Source organism: Rhamphochromis longiceps, linkage group LG13 (assembly GCF_057381845.1).
Source record: "Rhamphochromis longiceps isolate RC_006_pf linkage group LG13, R_longiceps_female_GT1.1, whole genome shotgun sequence".
In the NCBI taxonomy this organism is placed as follows: domain Eukaryota; kingdom Metazoa; phylum Chordata; class Actinopteri; order Cichliformes; family Cichlidae; genus Rhamphochromis; species Rhamphochromis longiceps.
Window position 1 is genome coordinate 5,521,273 of NC_140569.1, and position 24,436 is coordinate 5,545,708.

Genomic DNA, 24,436 nt, shown 5'->3' on the forward strand with positions numbered 1-24,436 from the left:
CACAGCCGTTTATAACTTTTATGTAATGTTATGTGTCTGGATCTAGTTAATATTCTGTCTCTCTACTTAACAATGAAGCTACCGCAGAGCCTTTTCATACATTTGTAAGTGAACAAACTTCCAAACTCAGCAGGGAATGTTGGCATTGTGGCAAGAGTTGGCATAGTGGTAACAAGTCTTATTATTTCATAACCCAATATCACAGACACAAAGGCCACATTGTTCACCTCGTTATGGGAACGAGAACGGGATGGTCTGTTTGCTTTTCGGTTCAACATTGGCAAAAACTGCTGCTCAAAACCCTTTAATGAACTCACCACAACTTAAAGAAAAATAAATGCACATCACATTATATAACATGCTGCAAATAAACCAACAATGGAAAGAAAAGTCCCCTTGTTTTAGCACATATCCTTTTCTCAAGTCTGCAGTGCAGAAGAGAGCAACTCATCAACATAGCAGTAACTAACATGCATACACACATGCAAGAAACTCTCCCGGCAAAACTTGACACTGTCCCTGAATGGTGACATCATCTCTCTATGCTGGCCTAAAGGTCACCGATGTCCAGAAGCCGGCCCTGGGCACAAAACGTCTCACTTCCCCACATGGCTGCATAGTGACACACACTCCCACACACACAAGCATGAACACAGGAAAGAGGATACATGTGAACATATACAGGAAATAACACACACACACGCACTAACACAAACAGAGACACACACTTGTCCGACGTCAGAGCTGAGTGGCAGAATCTTGCCTGAAGACAGCAGAGCTCATTCCAGACATCTTTCCCAAAACAGTCTCATTAGATCCAGTGTGGGTCTGCATGACTATGAGCTGTAACACAAACGACTCTCACCCAGTCCAAAAATAGAAAAATAAAAATGACTGGCTGTGTGTTTTCTAATGGAGTTATTGTAAAGGAAAACCATAGATGGAATGGAAATTATTTTTGGATTTAATTATTTCCATTTATCTTAAACAACAAAAAGCAATAATAATATTATTAAACAACGTCCTGCCTCAGAAAGATAAAGGAAAATGCACAGACAGCAGGATGTTGTCCTGTTTCATGTCTATTTGTGCTGATTCCTTTAAATGTCCACAGCAAGCTCTACTGTATATAGACAAATAAACAAGATGGGTAAGCAAGACATTTCATCCCATGTAGCTTCCCATCATCTGTATTCTTGCTGCTTTAAGCTGATTAATGTGTAAATGTGAAACTCATTCTATCTTTTGACTTTTTTTGTGTGCATAATCAACGATGATATACTGCTAGACTGGCTGCTGAACACTGCCTTTCTACTATCGGGTCGTTAAGTCTGACGTCACTAGCCGTGTCTGGGCCTAAGCTCCGCTGCAGGTCCATATATCAAACGATCACTATGGCATTACTGAGAGTTGAAAAACTGTCTAAAGTCTTTCATCTTTAATAAAATGATCAGTGTTCTGCTCTACCAGGTGTAACAATTGAGTTTAACATCCAGGCATCCATGAAAACGGAATTTATGACATTTAACGGAGTTAGAAGTTAGCAGGGAGTTAGCTCGCTAGCTTCTATCTAAATACAATATAGCTATATATAGCTGCGGGCCCCGGTCCGGATGGGCCTGGGCCCCCTTGCCCTGGTGGGTTCCAGAGTGTGGGGGTGCCCACTGGGGTCACCCACCCACACACGCAGGGCTTGGGGTGCAGGTATGTCACGAGGGTGCAGGGAGGCACTCCCCCTCTGTCCCCTTCTGGCCGCCTGTGCCTCAATTTTATTCTGCAACCTAGACATCCACATTACTCACACTCTCACATAACACACACATATAGGGCCTTGGGGGTGGGCACATTTTACAGCATCCAGAGGATGGTCGGTGTATTTGGGGCTCTACTCAGCTCTTCCCAGGAGGGTGGCACGGTCCCCCCCCCCCTTTGGTGGTCCTCCTCGGGTCCTTGTACTCTGGGGCCTCTGGATATCTGGGGCCTGGATCTCCTCCATACCTGCTTCATACCCTGGTGGACGGGGCTGTGGCTCCCCACACTCCCTAGCAGATCATTACATGGAGAAACCTTTGGAATACAAGCATGCTGATCCACACAGGTGTGCAAACAGGTGTACACACGTGTGTTCACAGCCTTTCTTGGCTGCTGCCTCAAAGCACATTGTGCGCTGTCTATCTTGCATGCTGCACAACATTGTTTATTATTTAGTATCTACTGCTAGCTAGTTTATTGTGATGGTGATGTTTTTTTTATTATGTTGCTCTTTGTTGTTTGCTTTCTCTTCTGTTTTTTTTCTCCATACAGGTGATCCAGGTGTTTTGTTTGTTTGTTTGTTTTTTTCTTTCTTCCCCCCCCTTCTCACCGTCTCTTCTCCCCTTTGGTTTTCTTTCTCTCCCTCTCTTTCTTTCATTCTTTCTCCCTGTCCTATCCCCCAGTCATGTCTGTCCCGTTTGTAGCAACTGAAAATAAAATAAATTCATAATTATAATAAAGGTCAATCAAATGGACCAATATGGCAAGGCCATGATGATCCACTTGGTAAAATAAATCCGCTTGGCATCTTTCTTGGCCTCAAGACAACAATTCTGATGGCTAAAGATCCAAACGGGACACAAAAAAAATAAAAAAAAATAAAAAAAAATAAATACAATATAGCATGTTCTGACTGCGGGGTTTTGGAAACAAATTAAAACGTACAGCTCTGTTATCACTTCCAACGTAAATGAAGACAGAAAACTAAACAGCAGTGACGTTTGTAGGGTTACTGAAGTTTTGCTAGCTGGTATATAATGATGTGCTACGTGACCGCTAGCGACACAGCTATGTTAGCATAATATACACAAGCTAACTTTTTTTCCACTCGATAAAAGTTAGCGTGAGTGTTCTCGGTGGTCAGGGACAAATGTAATCGCATGGCAGGATGCTGTAAAAGGACCAAACTTCAGCCAGGAGAACAACTGAGATAATCCATCCACAATATGAGGTTAGTCATTCATATACTGCTGCATGGGCTGGGCTGTAGTTACAGCCTAAGGTTTTAAAAACTGAGCTTAAATAAATGATTAGCAGTAATAAAAGCCGAGGGAGGTCAACAGTGATCACTGACTGTTTTAGGAGTTTTTTGAGATTAAATAGAAGAAAATACAAAACATTAAACATGTTAACAACACAAAAGCCATATTAAACGCAGACTACTTTAGGCCCGGAAGTAGGATTCGTCACGTCATCACTTAACGACCGGATAGTTATCATAATGTGTGGATAATGTGGAGCCAAATGCAGACTTGCAGACAGAATGAAGAAATGGACAATGAACTTTTATTAGAGTGAGGCAGGTAGTCTAACAAGCAACAAAAAAACTAATTCCAGAAAACCAAAAATTACAAGTAACAGGGGAAACATAGTTTTACAGCTATAAATCGTATTTCTGCACCAGGAAGATGATTCCAAAGAGCTTTTAGATGAACATTTGGCACCCAATCTCACCACAACAGGCAGCATATGTGCAGTGTGCCATTAAAAATTTTGAGGAAACCAGATAAGTGGAGGACAAAAAAACTACAGCAGATGAATAACATCAGAAAGTCTTGTCCTTAAGAAATTGGAAAACAAATCCAGCAAAGATGTGACACAGGGCCTAAGCGATGCACCTGGTCCTTGGCACCTGGTTGATCCATCTACTGTTTGCCAAAATCTCAGTGGAAACGTGGCTGTCAAGAAGTTCATAAGGAAGAGAAATGGAGAGGAAAAAAGTGGGGTATGGCAAACTACACAAGACCTGGAATGAAGATCAGTGGCAACAGATCTGATGGAGTGATTAATCCAAATCAGAAAATTTTGGTTCCTGGAGTAGGTCAGGAGAGAGGTACAGCACTGATTATGACAACCATTTGTAAAGCATGTAGAGGAGGCTCTGTCATGGTTTGGGGTTGCATTTGAGGCAGTAGTGTTGGGGATCTTGTCAGAATTAATGGAATTATGAAAATTTGCCAAAAAGATTTCAGGCGATGTTGAAAAATAAAGGTGATCATATCAAATATTGATTCCCAAACTCATTAGAATTATATAAATTCTGTTTTTTTCTCATAATAATAATAATAATAATAATGGATTGCATTTATATAGCGCTTTTTGGGACCCCTCAAAGCGCTTTACAATACCACTCTCACATTCATACACTGGTGAAGGCAAGCTACAGTTGTAGCCACAGCTGCCCTGGGGCAGACTGACAGAAGCGAGGCTGCCATATCGCGCCATCGGCCCCTCTGGCCATCACCAGTAGGCGGTAGGTGAAGTGTCTTGCCCAAGGACACAACGACCGCGACTGTCCGAGCCGGGGCTCGAACCGGCAACCTTCCGATTACAAGACGAACACCCAACACTTGAGCCACGATCGCCTACATATACACTTTATTTATATGTATGTTTGCATTTGTTTCAGTTCAAACTGTCTGAACAAACACATGTCAAATATCATCAAGGTATATAGTTAAACATGGTAAAACCTCATCTGTGCATTAAGTGGCATTCTGAGAGGCGAACATATTTTTGCTGCTTCTGGGGAGTAAATTGATTTCCAGGTTCTTAGGATTTCCTGGAACTTAGTGGAAAATAAAAAATAAATTAAGCAATACAAAAGATGATTCCTCTTAGGCCTACCCTCTAGAGAGTTGCCAGAAAGTCTATTTTACACAGTTGGATCAAAGCTTGTCATCCAAGTACTGGTAATTTGGTAGTGGGAAATCTTTAATACTCTCCCACATGAAAGACTATAATGCAACTAGAAAAGGAAATGACGAGTTATTTCTGTGGCTCTGGTCACTCTTTTTACACTTAGCCTTGAAAAACTTAATTTTAGAAGGAAAGAATTGCACTGAATGGAAGTGCTCAGTAATATCCCAGAAGCTGTGATTCTCAACTTGATGGCTGTTGATGACCGGTTACTTTAAAAAGACATGCATGTGCACTAGTGAACTACAAGGTACGTGAGCTGTTAACAAACCTACATTCATTTCTTCGTGTTTTATTTAGCTGTTTATCGTCATTGTTATAACCACTATTATTGTATTTATAATGTGTTTTTTAACAACCCAGAGATGATTAAAGACTATGAAGAATCAACCATCTGGACACAAATAGTGTACACTTATAGTCTTCTTACACGTATGCAATAAAAAGTATACCAAGGGCAAGTATGTCATAAATATTACTATATAAATTAATCTTTTAGTGAAAGTTTCCTCACTTGCTATGATGGCTTTATTATAATAAGAGAAACATAACAAATATAGTAAGGAAAAACTCATAGTTAATTTCACTGGATTCTTAGGTTTCAGCATTTTGAGTTTAGATATGAAATTCATATATTTTCTTCAATTCAAGTGAGTGAGAAGGTATGAAAAACAACTATAAAATTCTTATGAGCTTATTAATAATGCACTGGTTTTTCAAAGATTGGGAGCCCACTAATTAGCTGATTTGCAGGTCAAAGCAACTCATTTGGATACTTTTTAAAGTTTTTTGTTTCATGAAACCTAAATTTTTTAAGTATTAAGATTTCGCGAAATGATTCTTTTAAGAGCAAGCACAGCAACTTTATACATTATACAAACAAAACCCTTCATCTTATTAATCCTGCAGGTTTTCTTCAAGATAAAATTATGTTTCAATCAATTGTGCATCCATGCTCTTTCTTAGCAACCCACACTTCTCCTGCAGAAGGTAACACAGCTGCTGAGGGTGAAGTGTCTTTCCTGAGGCTGCTGCCTCCTACTGTAACTTTGTGACTTCAGGTTAGAGCTCAGTTGAGCAAAGATCTTCTGGGAGCTGAACCACTGAGCAGCAAAAGCCCTACAAGGTGCTCGGCATGAAAGAGTCAGTAAATAAGTAAATATAACAATAAAAAAAAACAAAAACTTACCTGAAGAAGGTAACGAAGAACTGCACCAGGTCCATGATGCTGTTGTGCTGAGAGAAAGCAATCTGAGACAAGACAAGAAAGGGAAAGAGAGTGCAAGAGGTTAGTGCAAAATGTACAAGTTTGACTTTTTGCCTCTATATGACCTTTGAACAGCAGTTAAAATGCTGATTTTCTTCTCCTCCCATTTGTGATTGGAACTTTTTCCAACAAAACTTCTTCCTGCAAATGTAAGAACAACACAGACTAAAATCGACACAAGTCACTGCACTGCTTTTTTATTGCTCCTTTTACAGAACACTGGAAACTAAAACAGTATCTGTTAAACATCTTTCTTTATCCAAAGCCAGCATTCAGACCTCTTACAAAAAACCATTGGTTTTATTCCTGCCTTTTACATTCAAACATGACACAAACACAAAGAATACAATGTGATGCACCACCGTATGGGTTGCAGGTTATTATAAGATTAGCCTGTGACTAAAAGCTTCTGGCCTTTTGTGTTCTTCGGTATTCTGCAGCACTTTGTTCAACAATTGAAATTTGACAAACCTACTGCATGCTATAGCTCCACTAAATCAACTGGCTGCATCATCCATCATGTTCTCTGTTCTGGGATGCTGGTGCAGTGTGTGACACTCTGGTGTTCAAAGCCACAGATATAAAACATGTCGACTCAGTCAATGCACACTGTGTATTTATTGTAATTATTGGTAATTGATTTTTCCGCTTGTCTTCAACCATGCAGATATTAACTGGTTTAACTTTAACAGATTATTCTATATTTCAGTAAAGAAAAGCACAATTCCATATTAGTGAATACAACATCCTGGCTGATTATCAAACAATGTTTCTTTATTGCTTGTGGAAACCCAAGCTTCCAATTTACTATGTTTCCAATGTCTGCTATACTAATTAAGGCTCATAAAGTTAAAAAAATATGATATGCCCTTTTTAAAGTGGCCAAAAACTTCATCTAGTTTGTGCATGTTTAAATGAGCCACATTTTTGTACTGTTTTTGCAATATTAAAAGATGTATTATCTATATTTCCACTCGTTTCATCAGCATACACACCCACACATATTCCTAACAGCATGAAAGCCATCCTCACCTCTCACCTCATCTCATCCCTCACTCTGTAACTCAATACAATCCGTGTTTATGAACAGTTGTGTGAGTTTACTGTGTGTTTTTCTGTGTCTATGTAAGATGTGCCTTCTGGCTTCAGAGTACAGTTTTGGCTCTCAGATATGAAAACTCTTGAAAAGCCACTGCAGTCTATGTCATAAAAATCCATCATGTTAAGAGGATTATTTATTACAAAAATAATTGATTTTCCATTCACTTTCCTGTCCTGCAGGGACAACAAAAAGCTGATATTTCAGTTACAGTTAGAAGGCACAAAGACTCCTCATATGGATCAATGCTCTAAGATAAATGACCAAATGACCAAGTCAACCAAAGACGAGCGGTTAATGAGGATAATTTAAAAAACAAAAAAAACAAAAGGAATATTGGTGTACAAAAGTAAAACTCTCAACAGCACAAATTTACTGACGGCTACTGGTTGGTGGTTTGTTTGTTTTCACTTATGATTTCATGCCAGCAGCACAACCAGTACAGAAGTACTGGGGAAAAGTAGTAGTCATCATCTTAGAGCAAGTATTGGTGTGCCAGTGCACTGAGCAAAATCACTGCTATTGTTTCGTAGAAAACTAAGAGTAAAGTCTAAGAATTGTAATGACCATCTTAGAGCTTTGATCCATTTAGTAATTAAATGGAGTAATTCAATTAGGAGGTCTGCTTCACAGGAAAACTGATTACCTGTCAGTTTCTTCCAAGCTCAACCAGTATGACTGTTACTAATGGTGTTTCCCAATGTCTTATCCACTCATTTAAAATATGGTTACATTTAAGAAAGTGAGCATTCTTGGTTAAGAAAATACAAGAATGGAGAACTGAAAAGTTGCACAGCAGCAGACCAAACAACAATTGATTTGTCAAAGTCCCACTAAGATGACTGCCAATTAAAAACCTTTTCACAAAGGAGTTTTTTTCAACACCTCAACACGTAATGTGTTTGTATTTGCTGCTATTTTGACATTAACATAAATAAAAAGCTTTTTTTAATGGTTTTACTGAACAAATGCAAATTGTAGCCTTGAAACCTTTAGGTCCTCTTTTAACAGCAATAGCCTTCATCAGATTTAGCCTAAAATTGCTTCTGACACTTCCACATCATCAACTGATGTCTTGATGGCACACAGCAGGCATTTCCACAGACGTCTAAATTAGGTAAAAGTTAGTGACTTGCTTTGGAGTTTCCAAAACTTAAATTTAGTTCTCTCTCAAGCACTCTGTTGAATATTTACTTTGGTTTGGTTTATTGTTTAACCCTCCTGCCATCCTTTAAAAAACTCACACCCATCACCCTAGGGACCATTCTCAGCCACGCCATAAAAAGACCATATATCCATATTTTATTCCACTTTAAATTAGCCAACCTTGTAAAACTACTTCTCCCTGAAATATTCATGTAAAGTTTTAATTATATTTTCGTTGTTTTAACCCTTCAAATCCCAGTGTTATTACATGAGCGCCCTGTGTTATAAGCCCCAAAAACCAAAAAACGAAACTAAATATTTCCACAAAAAACCAGTTGAAGTAATATGTGATTGTCATTATAAGTAGGCCTTTAGATGGACCAAAGATTGGCACCAACATACATTTTGACCTGCCATTATTTTTTTTGCATTTTTTTTGCAATTTAAAAATTAAAACTTCAAGGCCCTGAGTCTTCATTGACATCCAAGAAAAGAAGAAAAAATAAAATCATATGATGATAATTTGGGGTTGAAAAATAGCGTTTATAATGGAAGTCAATGGGCAGAAAATGGTCCCCAGGGTGATGGGTGTGGGGATTTCTGCTGCTCAGCCATTTTAGGCTGATTTAAGGAATTCACACTGGAATATTAACATTGACAGGTAAAAACTATCCTGTGGCAAGTTTGGTGATATTCCACTGAACACAGTGGAAATGGCAGCCATTTAACACATAGCAGTGGCACAAAAAGGTCCCAAGAAGGCAGGAAGGTTAATTAGATCACCTACAGAATGCGCTCATAAGCTTAAGGAACTGCTGCCCAGATGTTCTTGTGCAACATGTCCTAATGTCATTTCTAATTCTTTGATCCCACAGTGATTGCAAGACAGCCAAACAACTATTCCATGATGCTGCATCCACCATGCTTCTCAGTCAGTTTTTGGCAGTGTCTCTTTTCTTAAAGGAACTTTGTGCATTTTTGCCAAAAACTTCAAATTCTCCTTCACCATCCACAGAGCTTCACCCGTATACAGAATAGCAACAGCCCAACATTTCTTCCATTTGTAAACTGTTTGTCTTATTGTGGATTAATGAACGCCTATGTCTTTAGAATAGCTTTCTTTGCATTTTCAAACCTCCAGGATATTACATAATGATTATATTAAGGCCCTAAGAAAGTTGTTGTGAACAAGGCATAGTTCATACCAACCAATCCTCTTGAGAAGAGCGTACTTTATCAGTATGTGTTTCTTTATAGGAGCTCAACTAAAACATTGTCTTACCTCCTTAACTAGAACATCTGAGACCTGTGTTTTTGTTTATTTGTTGAGTGAGTTTGTGCATAAAAGTGTGACTCACATGTAGATGAAGATCAAACCATATTATATAAATAACAAATGTGTCATTCATGAAGAAATATCACTTCTTCCAACTGTAAAGTAAATTATGTTTATAAGGACAGCTTATGCTTTTGATATTAAGTGTATTGGAACAAAAAAAAGATATCCGAGGAGAGACTATGACATCTAATTACTATGAGGACATGTTGCCCTCAGAGTTTCTCTTGAAATTAAAAGCTAACTTTAGAATCTGATAAATTCTTAACAATTAAACTTTAGATGTCTTTAAATGTGCATCAGTAGTTTAATAAGAAATCATCCTATGCTAGACAGACCCGCACTTTCTTATTCTTTTTCATTTTTACGTTAAGAGGCGAAAAGTCTTTCATTTTGTACTAATTGTCTTTCAAAGGTGTCAAAATCTTACACTTTCTCTCATGAAACTTTAAGATAATATAAAAGAGGTACAGGCAAAACCACTTATGTACTTAGTAGCACTGAGTAGTAGCACACAGTAGACTGTGAAAAATGAATTTAAAAACATTAAACCACTGCAGCTAACTGGGGTTGTAAATTATAAAATAAATACTGATGGGACGCATCAAAATAACGGCACTGTATTTCAGCCATGTTCAACATGGGGATACCTTTAAATGGCCCTAATAGTCAAAGAGGCTGCGTCTTTGTCTTTGGTGAATCCTTTGAGACTACTTGGGAGGGAAGAGGGAAAGAAATGGGGCAGAATGAGCTTAAGAGGTTTACCAGCACTTGTGCAGCAGGTAAAATGGCCTGACAGTGAAAAAACTGCAGAAAAGCTGATTTTGATCCAGTGGGACACAGCATTAATACAGGCATCAGGGAGAAAAGAGCCTGGCTTTGCATTCAGGCTTCTACTGCAGCAGTTTACATCATTCCCCCCTGACAATATAAAGAGTTATTATGAGTGTACACACATACTGCAACAAGGTAAAAGAACAAAACAAAGAACAAACAAAAAAAAAGCACACATTTACTGTCAAACAATGGATAAACATCCTGTACACTGAAAAACAAATGCAACAAAACAAACACAAACTTGCACAGTGGACAAATTATGATCGCTGCACTTAATGCAGTAAGTTTAAACTGCTCTTAATTTTTCTCTCCCGCACTCATGAGTCCCATACCAGCTCCAGCCAACTACCATCATTTCAATTTACAACAACTGCAGTCGTTAAACAACTATAATCAATAAGATGTTTAGACCACACCCTTTTCATCCCAGCACACACCACTGCAGAGCCACAAACGAGAATCTAACACGAGGACAAACACATAATGCAAGCTTAATGTGCACATACATAGAATGAGCAAATTACCATCAGACAAGTATAATTTGGACAATTTAAGTATAACTTAATTCATTTCAATAGTGACAAGAAATGCACTATATTTGTGCAACTCTTACTGAGATACAGAGGAGATAATTCTATGGTCGTTTTCAAGCTACTGTTTTTGCTGGTTTCTTCAAAGCAAACTTAACTGTGTCTCTTGACAGGTTTTATATGCTTTAAGTAAAAACTGCAGAGTGGTGTACAGCAATACTGGCATTTAGATTTTGGCAGCAAAGACCTGTGCACACTTATCGTTTGGCAGTTTGCCATGGTGTAACTTGCAGCATTTTTTAAACACAGAACTGATGCATATAAGAAAGTGCCCTAAACTATTTGTATAACCATGTTGTTATCCTGCTACCATTCTTTACATGATGTAATTATTTTATGGAGACCTGTAGTAAGTCATTTTCAATATCAATCCTTAGCAATAAAAGCCATGTCAATAAAATCGCATCAAAGACAAATGTCCTGTGACAATTTTAGCCTCATTCACCAAGACAATGTCACATCTTGGTGATGTTGCCTTTTTTCCTATATTTTTTGTAGGAAAGATGTTCTGAATGAACATCTTTGTGTGTGTTTTAAAGTGATGCTTTGTCATTAAAAAGGAAAGTTGGGAAACCTTTTGGTACAAATCTAGGTTTTCTGCTTCTGTACAGCATGGAGAGGAGCAAACTGTCAAAGGAAATGAGATGGATAACATAAATGACAGTGTCCTTACTGTGAACAGGCCCAACAGCCTTTAGGTTGACTTTAGGTCTAGTTGTTGACTAGTGATGACAGTACATCTGAGTAAAACACACTTTATAAATACTATGTCAGTCAGTCACCTTTCTCATGCACTATGTGTTAATAGACCTCTCTGCTTTGAATCATACTTCTTATAAATCTCTGGCTCTCTTCCACAGCATGTCTTTATCCTGTCTTCCTTCTCTCACCCCAATCGGTTGCAGCAGATGGCCCCGCCCCTCCCTGAGCCTGGTTCTGTCGGAGGTTTCTTCCTGTTAAAAGGGAGTTTTTCCTTCCCACTGTTGCCACAGTGCTTACTCATACGGGGTCATATGATTGTGGGGTTGTTCTTCATATGTATTGTGTATTATTGTAGGGTCTACCTTACAATATAAAGTGCCTTGAGGTGACTGTTCTTGTGATTTGGCGCTATATTGAATTGAAATGAACTGAATCTGCGAAACTAACATATGAAACAGCTGGTTGGAGCAGGAGTGATAGAAAATAAATAGTAACTGTACTTCTAATAAAGGGATTCTAACACAGGACTAATATAGGAAGTCCAGTTTCCTTCTTTTATTTCTCAAGATCTCAAAACTACCATGATCTGGATGACTGAGAACCTACAGAGATAGTGGGACGGGTAATTTCTCAATCACATGAGGCCCCCAGGGAACAATAATCCCATCCAAAAAGGGCTTAAGACAAATCAATGTCAGATACTGTAATGGTAAGTACTGCACTCCTGAAAGATTAGACATCGTTAGTGAAATTTACATTGAAAAAGAGCGATTACATGAGTCACCACAGTATATGCTATTTATGGAATGGAAAGTGCTCCTGTGTGCTTTGCATGTTGAATTATTTATTGCTACATAGTTTTTTTAAGCCCGTTCATAGTTTTGATGTAGGAAACAGCTCTACTGAGGTTAGTGGTTTTAGTTTAATATACTGCAGCTGTTGTAATAATAATAATAATAATAATAAAACAGATTCTGTTTTTCACAACAGAATCAGTGAATTTAACTTCAACAAAATGGACATAGCTACAGTGACATCACCAACTAGTTTTCGGCTCATTTTAAAGCCTTAACATCAGCATTTTGGCCAATGCCATGTTATTGGTGTTTTGAACAAGAAGGGTGGAGTGCTATGTTGTTAACATTAGCAAACTATTCTACAAAGCTGCAATAATACACTGTGGGGGTGTGGCACAAGCACACATAGCGCTGTCAAAATAGTTGTGCATTTATTGTTGGAGTTCGCTCAAACAAACATTTCAAAAATTACAGAAAATTTTTACGAGAATTTTCAAATGAGTTTCAGACATACCTCAAGTTAAAAAAGAAAAAGATGAAGGATTCAGGAAAAAGATCGAATTCATATACACCGAACAATGATTTAGAATAAAAGAGATGCCTCAGTATATTTCACTTACGGATTTAAATGACTATAACATAAGAAGAACTGATGTTTCTATTGCGATATAACAAAGCTTTGAAACAGTACGGTGAGTGCTGCTGGAGCAGACTTGGTCCTAACAGAAACTGCAGCTACAGGAAATACAGCAGGGAGAATGGGTCAGAAAAAATACTACAGAAGGGAATTCTCCAAAACTCAGACAATAAACACTGAAACAATCCACACATCACAGCACAAACACATGATAGAATGTAATTGTTTGAAGGTCAGGGGTCAACCGGCTAGTCAGAACTGCAATTACCAGAGAAGAGAGTGAGAGTGAGAGGAAGGACTGGGAGGGAGGAGTAAAAAATGAGAAGAACAGGAATGACATAAAGAGGGCTCCAAGGACTCCAGTGCTACAATCCAGTCATTATGAAGGGACTCCGGTGGCCCTCTGGGGACAAGCTTAAGAGCTGTGACAGCAGTGGGCTGCCTTTGATTTCCCTAACCCTGAACCAAGGGCTGCTTGTTAAAACGTGGAATAAAAGAAAGTGCTTAGCTAATCAATACAGGAAGGTAAAAGGAAAAGGAGAAAAATAGAAAGGGGTGCACCGAAAGGGGAGGAGGAAATGAGTATACAGAAAGTACAGAAGGAAAAGAAGATGGAAAAGAGCAGCTGAGGAACTTTTCTCACTTAATCTTCATCAAGGCTGCAGGGCAGTGGAACTATGGTTCATATTAACTGAAAGAAACAGTCCATCACCGGGAAACTACTTTATAACACAGAGACCCTGATAGATACTCAAACCTATAGCAGCTGAAAACAGTAAGTGGAAACTTTGGAACTCATGTTTGACACAGACTTCAGGCAGTAATGATGAGGAAGGCCTCAATGTGGTGCGCATTTTTGGGAATCTTTTTCTACAAAGCCAAAGAAGAATAAATTGTTCACTCAAACCAGCAATTGGGGCCTTTTAATTATAAAAACTAGTTCATGGAAATACTACAACAGTGGTTTGTTTGTGTTTCTGGCAAACTGATAACTTAATCACACTGAGAAAAGCAACAAAACAAAGGGATCAGTATTGAAGATAACACTGAACAGAGTGACTGTTTGCTAATATCCAGAAAAAGTGAATATGCATAATTAAATATCTATGATTAATTGATAATTTTGATAATTTGCCAACCATTCTCTGTCTAAAAAATATGTGTGCTACTACATTCATAAGCCCTACTATGGAAAAGTCGTTTTAGTCTATTAGGTGGGTGCCAGGCAAAGTGATGGCATCATCAGTTATCATAACTGATAATGTTTTGTGGCTATAAATTAGATACTCATGCAATTAAAATGGCAGCACTTTTATTAAGTTGTTATACATGCATAAACATTACAAATATACCATTTAATCAATTCATAGGTGGTTGCTAGGCAGCACAATGTTGTTAGATAGCCGATCCTCAGAAGCCTAAGATGTACCTGTGTGTCAAGTTTGGTTACGCAAGTGATTGTGTAGGGGAGTTAACAGACAAGCAGAGAGATTGTGTATTAAGATCCAAATCAAAGGTCTCTTTTTATGTTTAATATATGCAACGTATTTGAGTTTAGCCACTATGTTTATCATAACAAATATCAACCTTGAGCAATATAGCAAGGGTATTTTTAAAGACTGAAATAAAAATATTGTTCAACAGTCAGAAAGTTAAGTACATATTTCATCTCCCTAACTGCCCTTGTAAATATGCATGCGGGAAGCATAAAGCAGAGTAAGAGCAGCAGAAAGAAACCTGTGGAGCACTGAACAGGCACCAGTACCAACACATTTGTCAGTGATTGAGTCAAATACAGCATAAAAAAGGAGGTGTGGAGTAGGGTTTCAAAGCGGCTTGCAGATGTACAGTATCTGGAGGCTTTACCAATCTGCTGATAGTGGCTGGCTGTGCAGTCATCTTATCTATTTGCATTAGCTCACTTGACTTTAAAATATTCACTGGCCTGTATGCTCGATTTTAGTATATTAAGAGTATTAAAAGAGGAATCCTACTCCCCACCTAAGTGCTATTTACTAAAGTAATATTAATAGTAATTTAAACTATAAAACCAGCTTAAGTGTAGTACAGTATATTTAAAAACGAAATTCTGAAGGTATTTGTAAAATGAGTATGGAAATCCATTAAAACAATCAAAACAATCAATATGTTGGGAAATATTTCTTACATCCACACATACATGTCTCCTGTACATCTGGTACAAAAATAGTCTAAGTGAGAAATAAATATGCTAAAACTATTTCATACAACTCTATATTAGTTTTAGGGTTTAAAGCTTTATAACAGCCCAAAGCAGTGAGACAGTGCTCAATTATAAAATGAAATTGAGAGTTGCTTATGAAGCATATAGAAATCATGTACACATGCTAATATCAGCATGTTAAACGAAAAGCGATGTGTTTACAGTGCATGCTCCCTCAGTATTTGAATATTCATAAGAACCTAATGACCAAAGTGAAGCAGTTGCCAAGTGCTGCTTCCACCTACATGTTATGCAAATGAGTCCTGCTCTACCATATGTGTGCACTTGTTAGGAGAGCTCACAGATGCAGTCTTCTTTAAACAGGTGCTTAAGGCACGCTCATGCATTAATCTACAGCTCAAACACCAGCAACAAACTGCAGTAAAAACCTCAAATAACAGAACAGTCAGGACTTCTGTTTCAAATATTTGAACTATTTAGTTACAATTTAATATTTCAAATATTATCTCTGAATTAAAAGTTAAACCTGCAAATGTCTTGAGAAAATATTTAAATTGACTTAGCTTTACTGATCAGATGATTGATTAAATACATTGATTTTGGTCACTAAATGTTGCTGTTATAAATGTCAGGTGACCATTTCCCGCACACGCATGCTACACATGTATCTATTCTGTAACCAACCTAATTTGTGTTGATGACTGATGATGACTTCCTTTCTGGTTACATGTGTAGCACCGTGCCTCTCGACTTCTGTTCTAGCCTATGAAATGTGATACTGCTTCAATGAGATGCATCAGATAGATGTGCTTTCAATCCTCCTTTGTCGTGTGTGTGTGTGTGTGTGTGTGTGTGTGTGTGTGATGGTCAGACAGTTAACCATTTAGGCTTCTGTTTTAATCCAATAATGGATACTTTGCAACTGACTGATCAGAGAGGGTGTTTGTGTGTGTGGCGGATATCTGATTAGAAGAGGCATCCTTTTCAATAATGGCACAGACGATGAGTGACCGAGCACTGCGCAGCAAATCAAATTATCACAGCCCTGAGTTCCTCTGCAACAAAATGGCTGCTCACCTCTGACAGAAGGCTTTTAATCAACTGGCGTATAAGCTGCAATGCATGGAGCGATGCAGCAGGGAAGCAGATGTACAGAACAAGCTCTTTTTACAGCTAATTTTCCTGTCATCGATTCCAATTTAGTGTTTTTGAAAAATGGAAACACACGTCTGTTAATTTAAGCAATATTACAAAGCCTTCGCTGTTAAAATAACTTTTTCTGCTAAATTACAAACAGAGATGTTCAAATTAGACACAGTTATGATGTTGAGTTATAGAACTTCTGGCTAAATTAGTTGTTCTTTCAAAACAAACAAATGAAAAGAAAAGATGGAGAGAAACTGGGTCATGTTCCAACAATGTTTGTGTGCCCAATCAATAAAACATGATTTTCTGATTAGAAACAAAACCAGGCCAGTCCTACTTTATGGGAAAAAATGGTGTCAAATGAACAAATTAGAGTGATGGTCTGTATTTTCTTGGGATTTGTTGCATCTGTATTTGCAGATGCAACATATAATTTTATTATCTCTGACTTAAGTTTGTTTAATCAAAGAGAGAGAAATTCAGCATTTGCAAAGTGTTGGATCTGAAAAAGCAGACACACACATTTAATGAAAACCCATTATGCCATCTTCCTCCTCCATGTTTGTATTCTCTCACCCTGAAAGTACCCTAATCAGATTCCCGAACAGGCATCTGAGTTGGATGCCTGTTCGGGTGTTTCAGGCAAGTCATACTGCGAGGTGGCCGGGATAGACCCAGAGCACTTCGAGGGATTATATCTTTTGGCTTGTCTTGGAGCCTTCTCAGTTTCCCTGCAGAAGAACTGGAGCAATTGGCCACTTGAAGGGAAAACTGGGCATCTCTGCTTAGACTGTTGCCCCCACAAACTGGACCCAGATACATGACAGAGGATGTATGTAGGTACCGATGGATGGAGTTACATATGACATAAAATACATAAAAATATGAGATGAGTGCAGAGGAGCTAAAGCTAAGGGGGAATATCATCTAATAAAAATCTGTTCCGCATCCAGCTCTCAATTCTCAGCCAATATCAAGATCCTGTGAGGGAAACACTGTAAGGCCACAATAGTTTGCCACAGATATTTTCAATATTTATTTATTTTATTTTTTTACATAGGTTGTTTTTGAATGAGAAAAGGTTACATGTAAGGTTGTGCCCTGAGTCTGTGTAACAGCTTCTGAATGACAGACTTCAGCTGGCCCGCAGTCTTATTGGCCCGGGGCTCAATATGAAGTCGAGGAGGAGCCAACATCAAAGCCATGTGAAGTGAGACACTGGATCATAGTGTTTGTTTGTGTTTCACTGCCACAAAAGATAACGTCACTTTTGGTGTCAACTCATGCTGCCAGCAGTGCACACAGCTAAAAGGTCAAACAGAGTAAGCCAGGTTAACTTTAACAGAATTATATCTTCCTGCAATGTCTGTAAATATTCTGTAGCACCTGCTAAATTTATTAGTTTATCACTATTGCTGGATCACTGCATCCCTGACATTATAAAAGCCAGTGCCCGTGAATGAGAAAAACGTTTTTTTAACACAGATATTAGGATTTTTAAATTCAAAACAAATAGACGGGAGCTGATGGGAGCTCACGACCCAAGGTTAGAGGGGTGGCCTTGCAATCGTTCCCTCTAGCAAATTCTACATTTCCTGACAATCAAGCAGGTACCTCTAGATTTGTTGTTTTCTTGTGTTGCCCCTTTGTGCCGTCACTCCATTTGCTATCATGTGACTCGCATGTACGTGTGTGTGTGTGTGTGCGTGTACCCAGCTCTATTAAATCAAATATATCAGGCCAGGTCATTATCAATTCTCAGGACAATTTCTCAAACTCGCCCTACTCCATCATCAGAAGCCACCAAGGTCACAGGACCGGACGCCGCATGCTTCTCATGTTACACACGAGCCTGGCTGACATGGTGGCGAGATAGGCTTCCTCTTGGTAATTATCATATCACCTTTCCACCAGCAGATATATGGAGCTTTGATAATGTACCATTAATGGGAAATGCATATGAGGGGAGCGATCGATGGACAAATGACCCATAATGAGGTACAGAACACTCTGCACTAAACTTTGACTTTTACACACACCAAACGACTCTGATAACACAAGCCGACTGGGGTTGTGTTACTGATCCATGTGCGCTTAAAATGTACTTTATACATCAAACCCTCAGAAAGAAAGAACAATTAGAAGTTAATATGGCGTGCTTCATATCATATTCAGCAGTGGGCTGATGAAAACAAAAAAAGATTCAATAATGTGATAAATAAATGGTTTGATAATATAAAATTAATATTTCATTAGGTGAATTAGGTGAGGAAAAGTTTTTTTTTGTTTTAAGCTTCTTCTCTGTTGAAGCTCAGTCAATTCAATCCTACAGTTACAGTCTGTTTAAGAACATTAACAAATGCCTTGAGCTTCCTCTAATAGTATCACATGTAGATTTACTGATTTTAACTACTTCATTCCTATTGCTAAATCTTCATTGAGGGTCTTTTTTTAATCAACTTATAAGCAGATAATCATGCACTGATAACAAGGTTCCCTACGATTCTCAAAGCCCCCCATTTGCAGTAAGCACTATATGAATGAATGAGTTAACAAAAATTAGAGCTACTGTAGTTTTGCATGCATCTCCTCATCCAACCCTCCATCCTCAGCTGTTTCTCGACCTGCTGTCCGTCTTCCCCAGTCTGTCAATTAAAATGTCTCCAATTCCTCAGCACTGGACATTGTGACTGTAAGATAGTCTCAACATCAGTTAGCTATCCTACCCGTCATCACTCTGCCCTAATTTCTCCGTTCTTTCACTTCTTGACACCGTTCATCAGCCCACACTCCAGAACCTGCATGACGACAGTCATTTTAAAATATCACCACTAAAAGTCTACTTCAATTTAATGGATCATAAGGCTGGAGTGTGAATATTCAGTGTGTGCGGCTGCCGCCTGGAGATTTAATCCGGTGCTGCATAATTGATGGAGAGACACTGGAAAACTCACAGATCATTAAATGTGATAGCAGATTTGCCAAACACTTTTCAGAATAGTTTATGCTCAATGTCCTGTCGGGGCTATATGTTTTGCAGGGAGACAGCTCCTGAAAACTGGGAATGATGGTGATCATCATCACGAGGCATACTTTGTGTTTTAACATTTTCTTCCGAACACTGTTACTGACTCACTCAGGCACACGTTTCAACACAATGGCTGTGAAGTCCTTAGACATTATATTTCCCAACACTTTAAATCTTCAAGAATCTTTAAATGATTGCGACTTAAATGGGTCCATCCAAAAACTGTTTTATTTGGATTTATAATGAGTAATTAATAGCTTCTTTTAACTTACCCACAAGTCCCCAGAGAGCAATATTGTAATATTGTAATAAACCTTTGTTTCCTGAGCCTTTGGAAACTGATGCTTGTCAAACTCTCGGCTTGCATATCTGCAGCATATGGTGTGTAAGCAAAGCATGTGAGGTTGACACAGTCCCAGTAGATGTTAGATTATCAGAGACAAAAGAAAACAATACATGTTTTTACTTTTGTGAACTTTGGTCTCTGTGTAGTTAAACATGACAGAATGACTCAATCATTTCAGATTTTGCATGATGCATTGTGTTATTCATTGATTGATTAAGTTTATGATTCCCAAAGCTAAACTGATTTAAAGTGTGGACAGAAGTTATTCTTTTCAATAATACCACGTTCAAAATATAATTAAATGCAGAGAACTTGTGCAACACACTTTTATAGATGACTAAAAAAATGAAAACAACTGAACAATGAACCTTTTCTTTTTTTTCTTGTTTGAGATCCAAACAAAGTCAACTTCAAGCATCCTTTCTGTTACATCACACTTTGTCTCAAAAAACACATATCTGCATATGAACAGTGGGAATGTGTATTTAACAAACAAGATTATAGTACATGAAGCTTTAGTTTTGTGGTTGTAATCAGTTTGAGTTCTACTGACCCTTCATGTTTGAGCACGCTCACCAGGTGGCAAACAAAAGAGCGAGTCCATTTACTAAAATACTAAACCATCAATTGTCATCAGACAACAATTTTGCACAAACTTTTTGATCTTCAGGTCTGCCTGATCTGTTTTCAATGCTTACTAGAAAAAAAAATGCATTTTTTTTCAACCTCTTGCTTATTGTCCTCTGCAGAAAATATAAAAACATGTTTTCTATAAATTCATAATGAGAAATGTGGTTGTCAAAAATGGTGGGACTGAATGGTCGTCTTGCCAACACATGAGCCAACCCACATGGCTGAGGTGCAACTGGGGCCAAAGGGAATGGTGGGAGTTACTCATGTGCATTTTATTTCATATGCCACCCACAAACTAGTCCTGCTCTGGAGATGTTCCTGATGTAAATCCTGTTCTAGGCCCAGTAGCAACAAAAAGAAGCACAGACTTCCACATCAAATGCAGACACATGTGACGGTGCTGATTAACCTTCCCGTCATGTTCGGGTCAAATCTGAACAATTTACAACTTAAAACACTCATAAATACTGTGTTTTATATCGGATTCCCTCAAGGCCTTATGATATCCTCCACACTATGCACATATAAAAGAAAAATGTGCTCTCAACACACAGTAGAACTGTGGCTGTGAGATATAGCACATTGTGACGTGTTGGGAGCGGCTATCTCCCATCATGCCTTGGGAACATGTGTTGCCAGTTAAGACGATTAAACTGTACTTGCATTTGTTTTGGCTACGTAACTTATGACCGTTCCTGCTAATATTCTGGTGTAAATTCACTGATAGTTGTTGTTTTGATAGAAAGAGAAAATATTACACCATGAGTGAGTCCATGTGTGGGGTTATTGACCCTCTGAAGCACAGTATAACACAGTGAACTGTTCAATAAAAAAAACCCTTTCTGCTTGGGGTAGAATAACAGGCTCAGCCTTTGGGTGAGTTCTTTGTTGTTAAGATTCCTCAGCTTGCCACAATATTGTACTGAAGGTATAGATTCAAAGACCTGATAATGTAGCAGGTCCACCAGAGCGGTAGGTGGATGAAACAGGAAGTTTTAGCTCCAATGTCTGCCTTTTGAGGCTAAAGTTGGAGGACTAGCTGATGAGTTCCCAGCACGCATCACAGTCAGACCTCAAAATGAACACCATCTTAATAATTTTCATCATATCCAGTATCAATGGCAGATTAAACAGCAGAAATATTATTGTCAATTTAAAATAATTGCAATAATAACCTCATTAACTCAGAATCAGAGTTGTTGTGTTTTAGTTTCAGTATTCGTTTTAATCTTTTTACTAACACATTTCTAAACTGCTGATTTTTAATGTTCAGAAAATGTATCATAAAAGAAAAAGAAAAATCTGAAGGCATGTCTACATGACTTACAGTCAGTTACTAAGTCAAATGAATATGAAGTTACAGCATTACCAACTCTCCTGACTTTTCACATCCCTGCATCCATGCAACCTTACCTGGATCTTGATTGGCCAGCTGAAGTTGGACACATACACGTAGAAGGTGATGTTGTGGTGAAGTCTGAAGTTAAACTTTTCACTCGAGAAACTGTCACGGTGCTCTTTAATGTTCATCCTCGCTATGATGGGCATCTCCTCACCTGAGATGGTTCCAGCTGAGAGGAACAGAAAAAGGTTAAAAAATGAATACGATTTTTCTTCTATTTTAACAACAACCGCTCGTGGCTTGTGGTGATAATTGTTTTCAATAACCAGTTTTCAGCAAACACATGTATTAGCAGTTTATAACAGTCCATGAGAAGAGGTAAAAGGAACAAAATTTGCCTTCAAAGTCAAAAGCCTTCTTGGGTGACAACAAGCCTTAGTACCTGCATTTGTAAAAATACATGGCCATGCATACGTAAAGCTGTTAGCAGCACATTTCAATGATATTAAATGGGACCTTTGCGTCTGTGGCATTGAATTTGTTTCAGGGCCACCAAGAGGTGGAGATCAGGACTTGTTTTTAAGAAGAAGAGAGGCTTTCTATTTATATTAAAGACACCATCAAAGGACTGAAAAAAAGCTTTATTTAGTGTAATTTTATAGTTTCCTATAAATGTTATATTTTTAAAAAATAGATGAAAAAGCCCTAAAAAAAGAAGAAAAAAGAAGGTTTTTCTGGCATAAAGTAATACCATTTTTTAAGGCCCCATTTAACAAATTGTTAAGTTTGCATTAGCCAAATATCCTTTGACTGGATGACTGAAACTTTGCCGGTAACATACAATTGTTTTTGTGGAGTTCTTTCCAGCACACCTGTCTCTCCTGTAGATATTTTGAATGAAGTTGATCAGATACATTTCATAATAACTCAAATCACAACGGAAATTACACAGATTTTGACAAAACACTTGTTATAACTTCTGAAAACGAAGACATATGAAGACCAGTGTCATGTCAGCCTGGAGAGTACAACTCTGTTTTACAGCGGTAAAAACTTTCTCCTTTTTTCCTACTTCATACTCAGCAGCCACATGAGAACACCACAATGAGCTGCCCATCAGCAAGGCTGTTTTCAATCCAAATGTCCTTGTAAAGATAAATTTAAAACAAAAACTGGTAATTGGACAGGTTGAGCGAAAACAGCGTGAATTTTAAAATGCCAAGGCGTGCCTTTCATCTCAAGCAGGCAAATTAACATTCACAGCAAAAGCATTATCATGACACCTTGCAGTAATTCACAGTGAGCCTGTAAATTCCTCGCAGCACTGAAGAGGTCTGATTTCAGGATCCTTCGGAGCATCATCAGCAGTTCTGTGTTAATGGCTGAGTTTTCAGATGGTGTGAATAATATATTTCCACCTCCTGCTTTATCGAGGGCCATTAAACACTCTGCAATAGTCTGAAGACAATCACACACACACAAAGCGCAGAGTCCCAAAATGACTAAGCTGTGGGCCCCAAGATCCCAAGAGTGAGAAAGTGCTTTTATCTTAATTGGAATCAGGAGGGAAAGCGTCTAAAATACCCTAATGCCAAAATTCTGAATATCTTCTGATGTGTTTTGTCAGGGGGGGGGGAATCCCTGCAAGGCAAGCAGGAAGTGGAGCTGACCATTTTTGGACAAATCCTGACTGTGCGATAACATTACAGACTGACAGCTAAATAAGAGCTTTGGAGACAGACTGGACCACTGTATCACAACATTGACATAGACGAGAACTGACAAAAGATTTCAATGGAGAGATGGCTAAAATGAAGGGAGTTCTTTAAATGTGTCTTTAAAGTGTTTCCAATTATGTTGGCCGATTAGATCTATGCACAGTGTAAACGTGAGCAGAACTATGCTGGCAACAAAGCTAACAAGCTAACAGGAGAGTCACGAGCTTGTCTCCTGCCCAGGGCTCTGCGGGACTAATATATATATTTTTATTAATTCAAAAAAAGAAATGAAAGTAATTAAAAATAGTTAGCTGAAGTCCTAATGCCAAGCACACACTGTGCTCAGAGAGAGTCCTGAGTCGAGCACTAATCAGCTAAAATCAGTAACATTACTAAAGCTTCTATGCTAACCCTGTAGGCACTTTGATTCTTTTATTAGGGCCTTCATGAAACTGCTGTGTTTATTAAAAATGTCCTACAAAATTAATCACATTTTTTTCCTCTTAACATCTTAAATTGCTTGAAAACTCTCTGAAATTTGCACACATGACTAAACTGGTATATATATATATATATATATATATATATATATATATATATATGTGTGTGTGTGTGTGTGTGTGTGTGTGTGTGTGTGTGTGTGTGTGTGTATTCGAAGTACCACTTAGAAAATTGAGGTGGAGGCTTTTCACATCCATGTACAAAATTCTGCAGCCCCAAAAAAGCCTCGTGCCCTGAACCCCCCACCCCCTTGGTTTTTTGTATTTTTTTTTAAATTTACTGGGTAATTTTGGCACTTTTTTGTTTACAGACAGAGATTGTACTTTAACAAACCCCTCACCCACATTTTATCAGATCAACATAACATGTGCTGCAAT

The 24,436-nt window shown here is 38.2% G+C and overlaps 1 protein-coding gene across 1 annotated transcript in view; it reads right to left on the bottom strand.

The window, feature by feature from the left end:
- atrnl1a (attractin-like 1a) overlaps positions 1-24,436 on the bottom strand; it is a 318,106-nt gene that overhangs the window by 129,997 nt on the left and 163,673 nt on the right. The window contains exons 26-27 of the mRNA XM_085427777.1: positions 21,912-22,069; positions 5,921-5,982 (exon numbers count right to left, since the gene is read on the bottom strand). Coding sequence (XP_085283903.1) covers positions 5,921-5,982; positions 21,912-22,069 — 220 coding nt within the window. The remainder of the gene's footprint in view (positions 1-5,920; positions 5,983-21,911; positions 22,070-24,436) is intronic.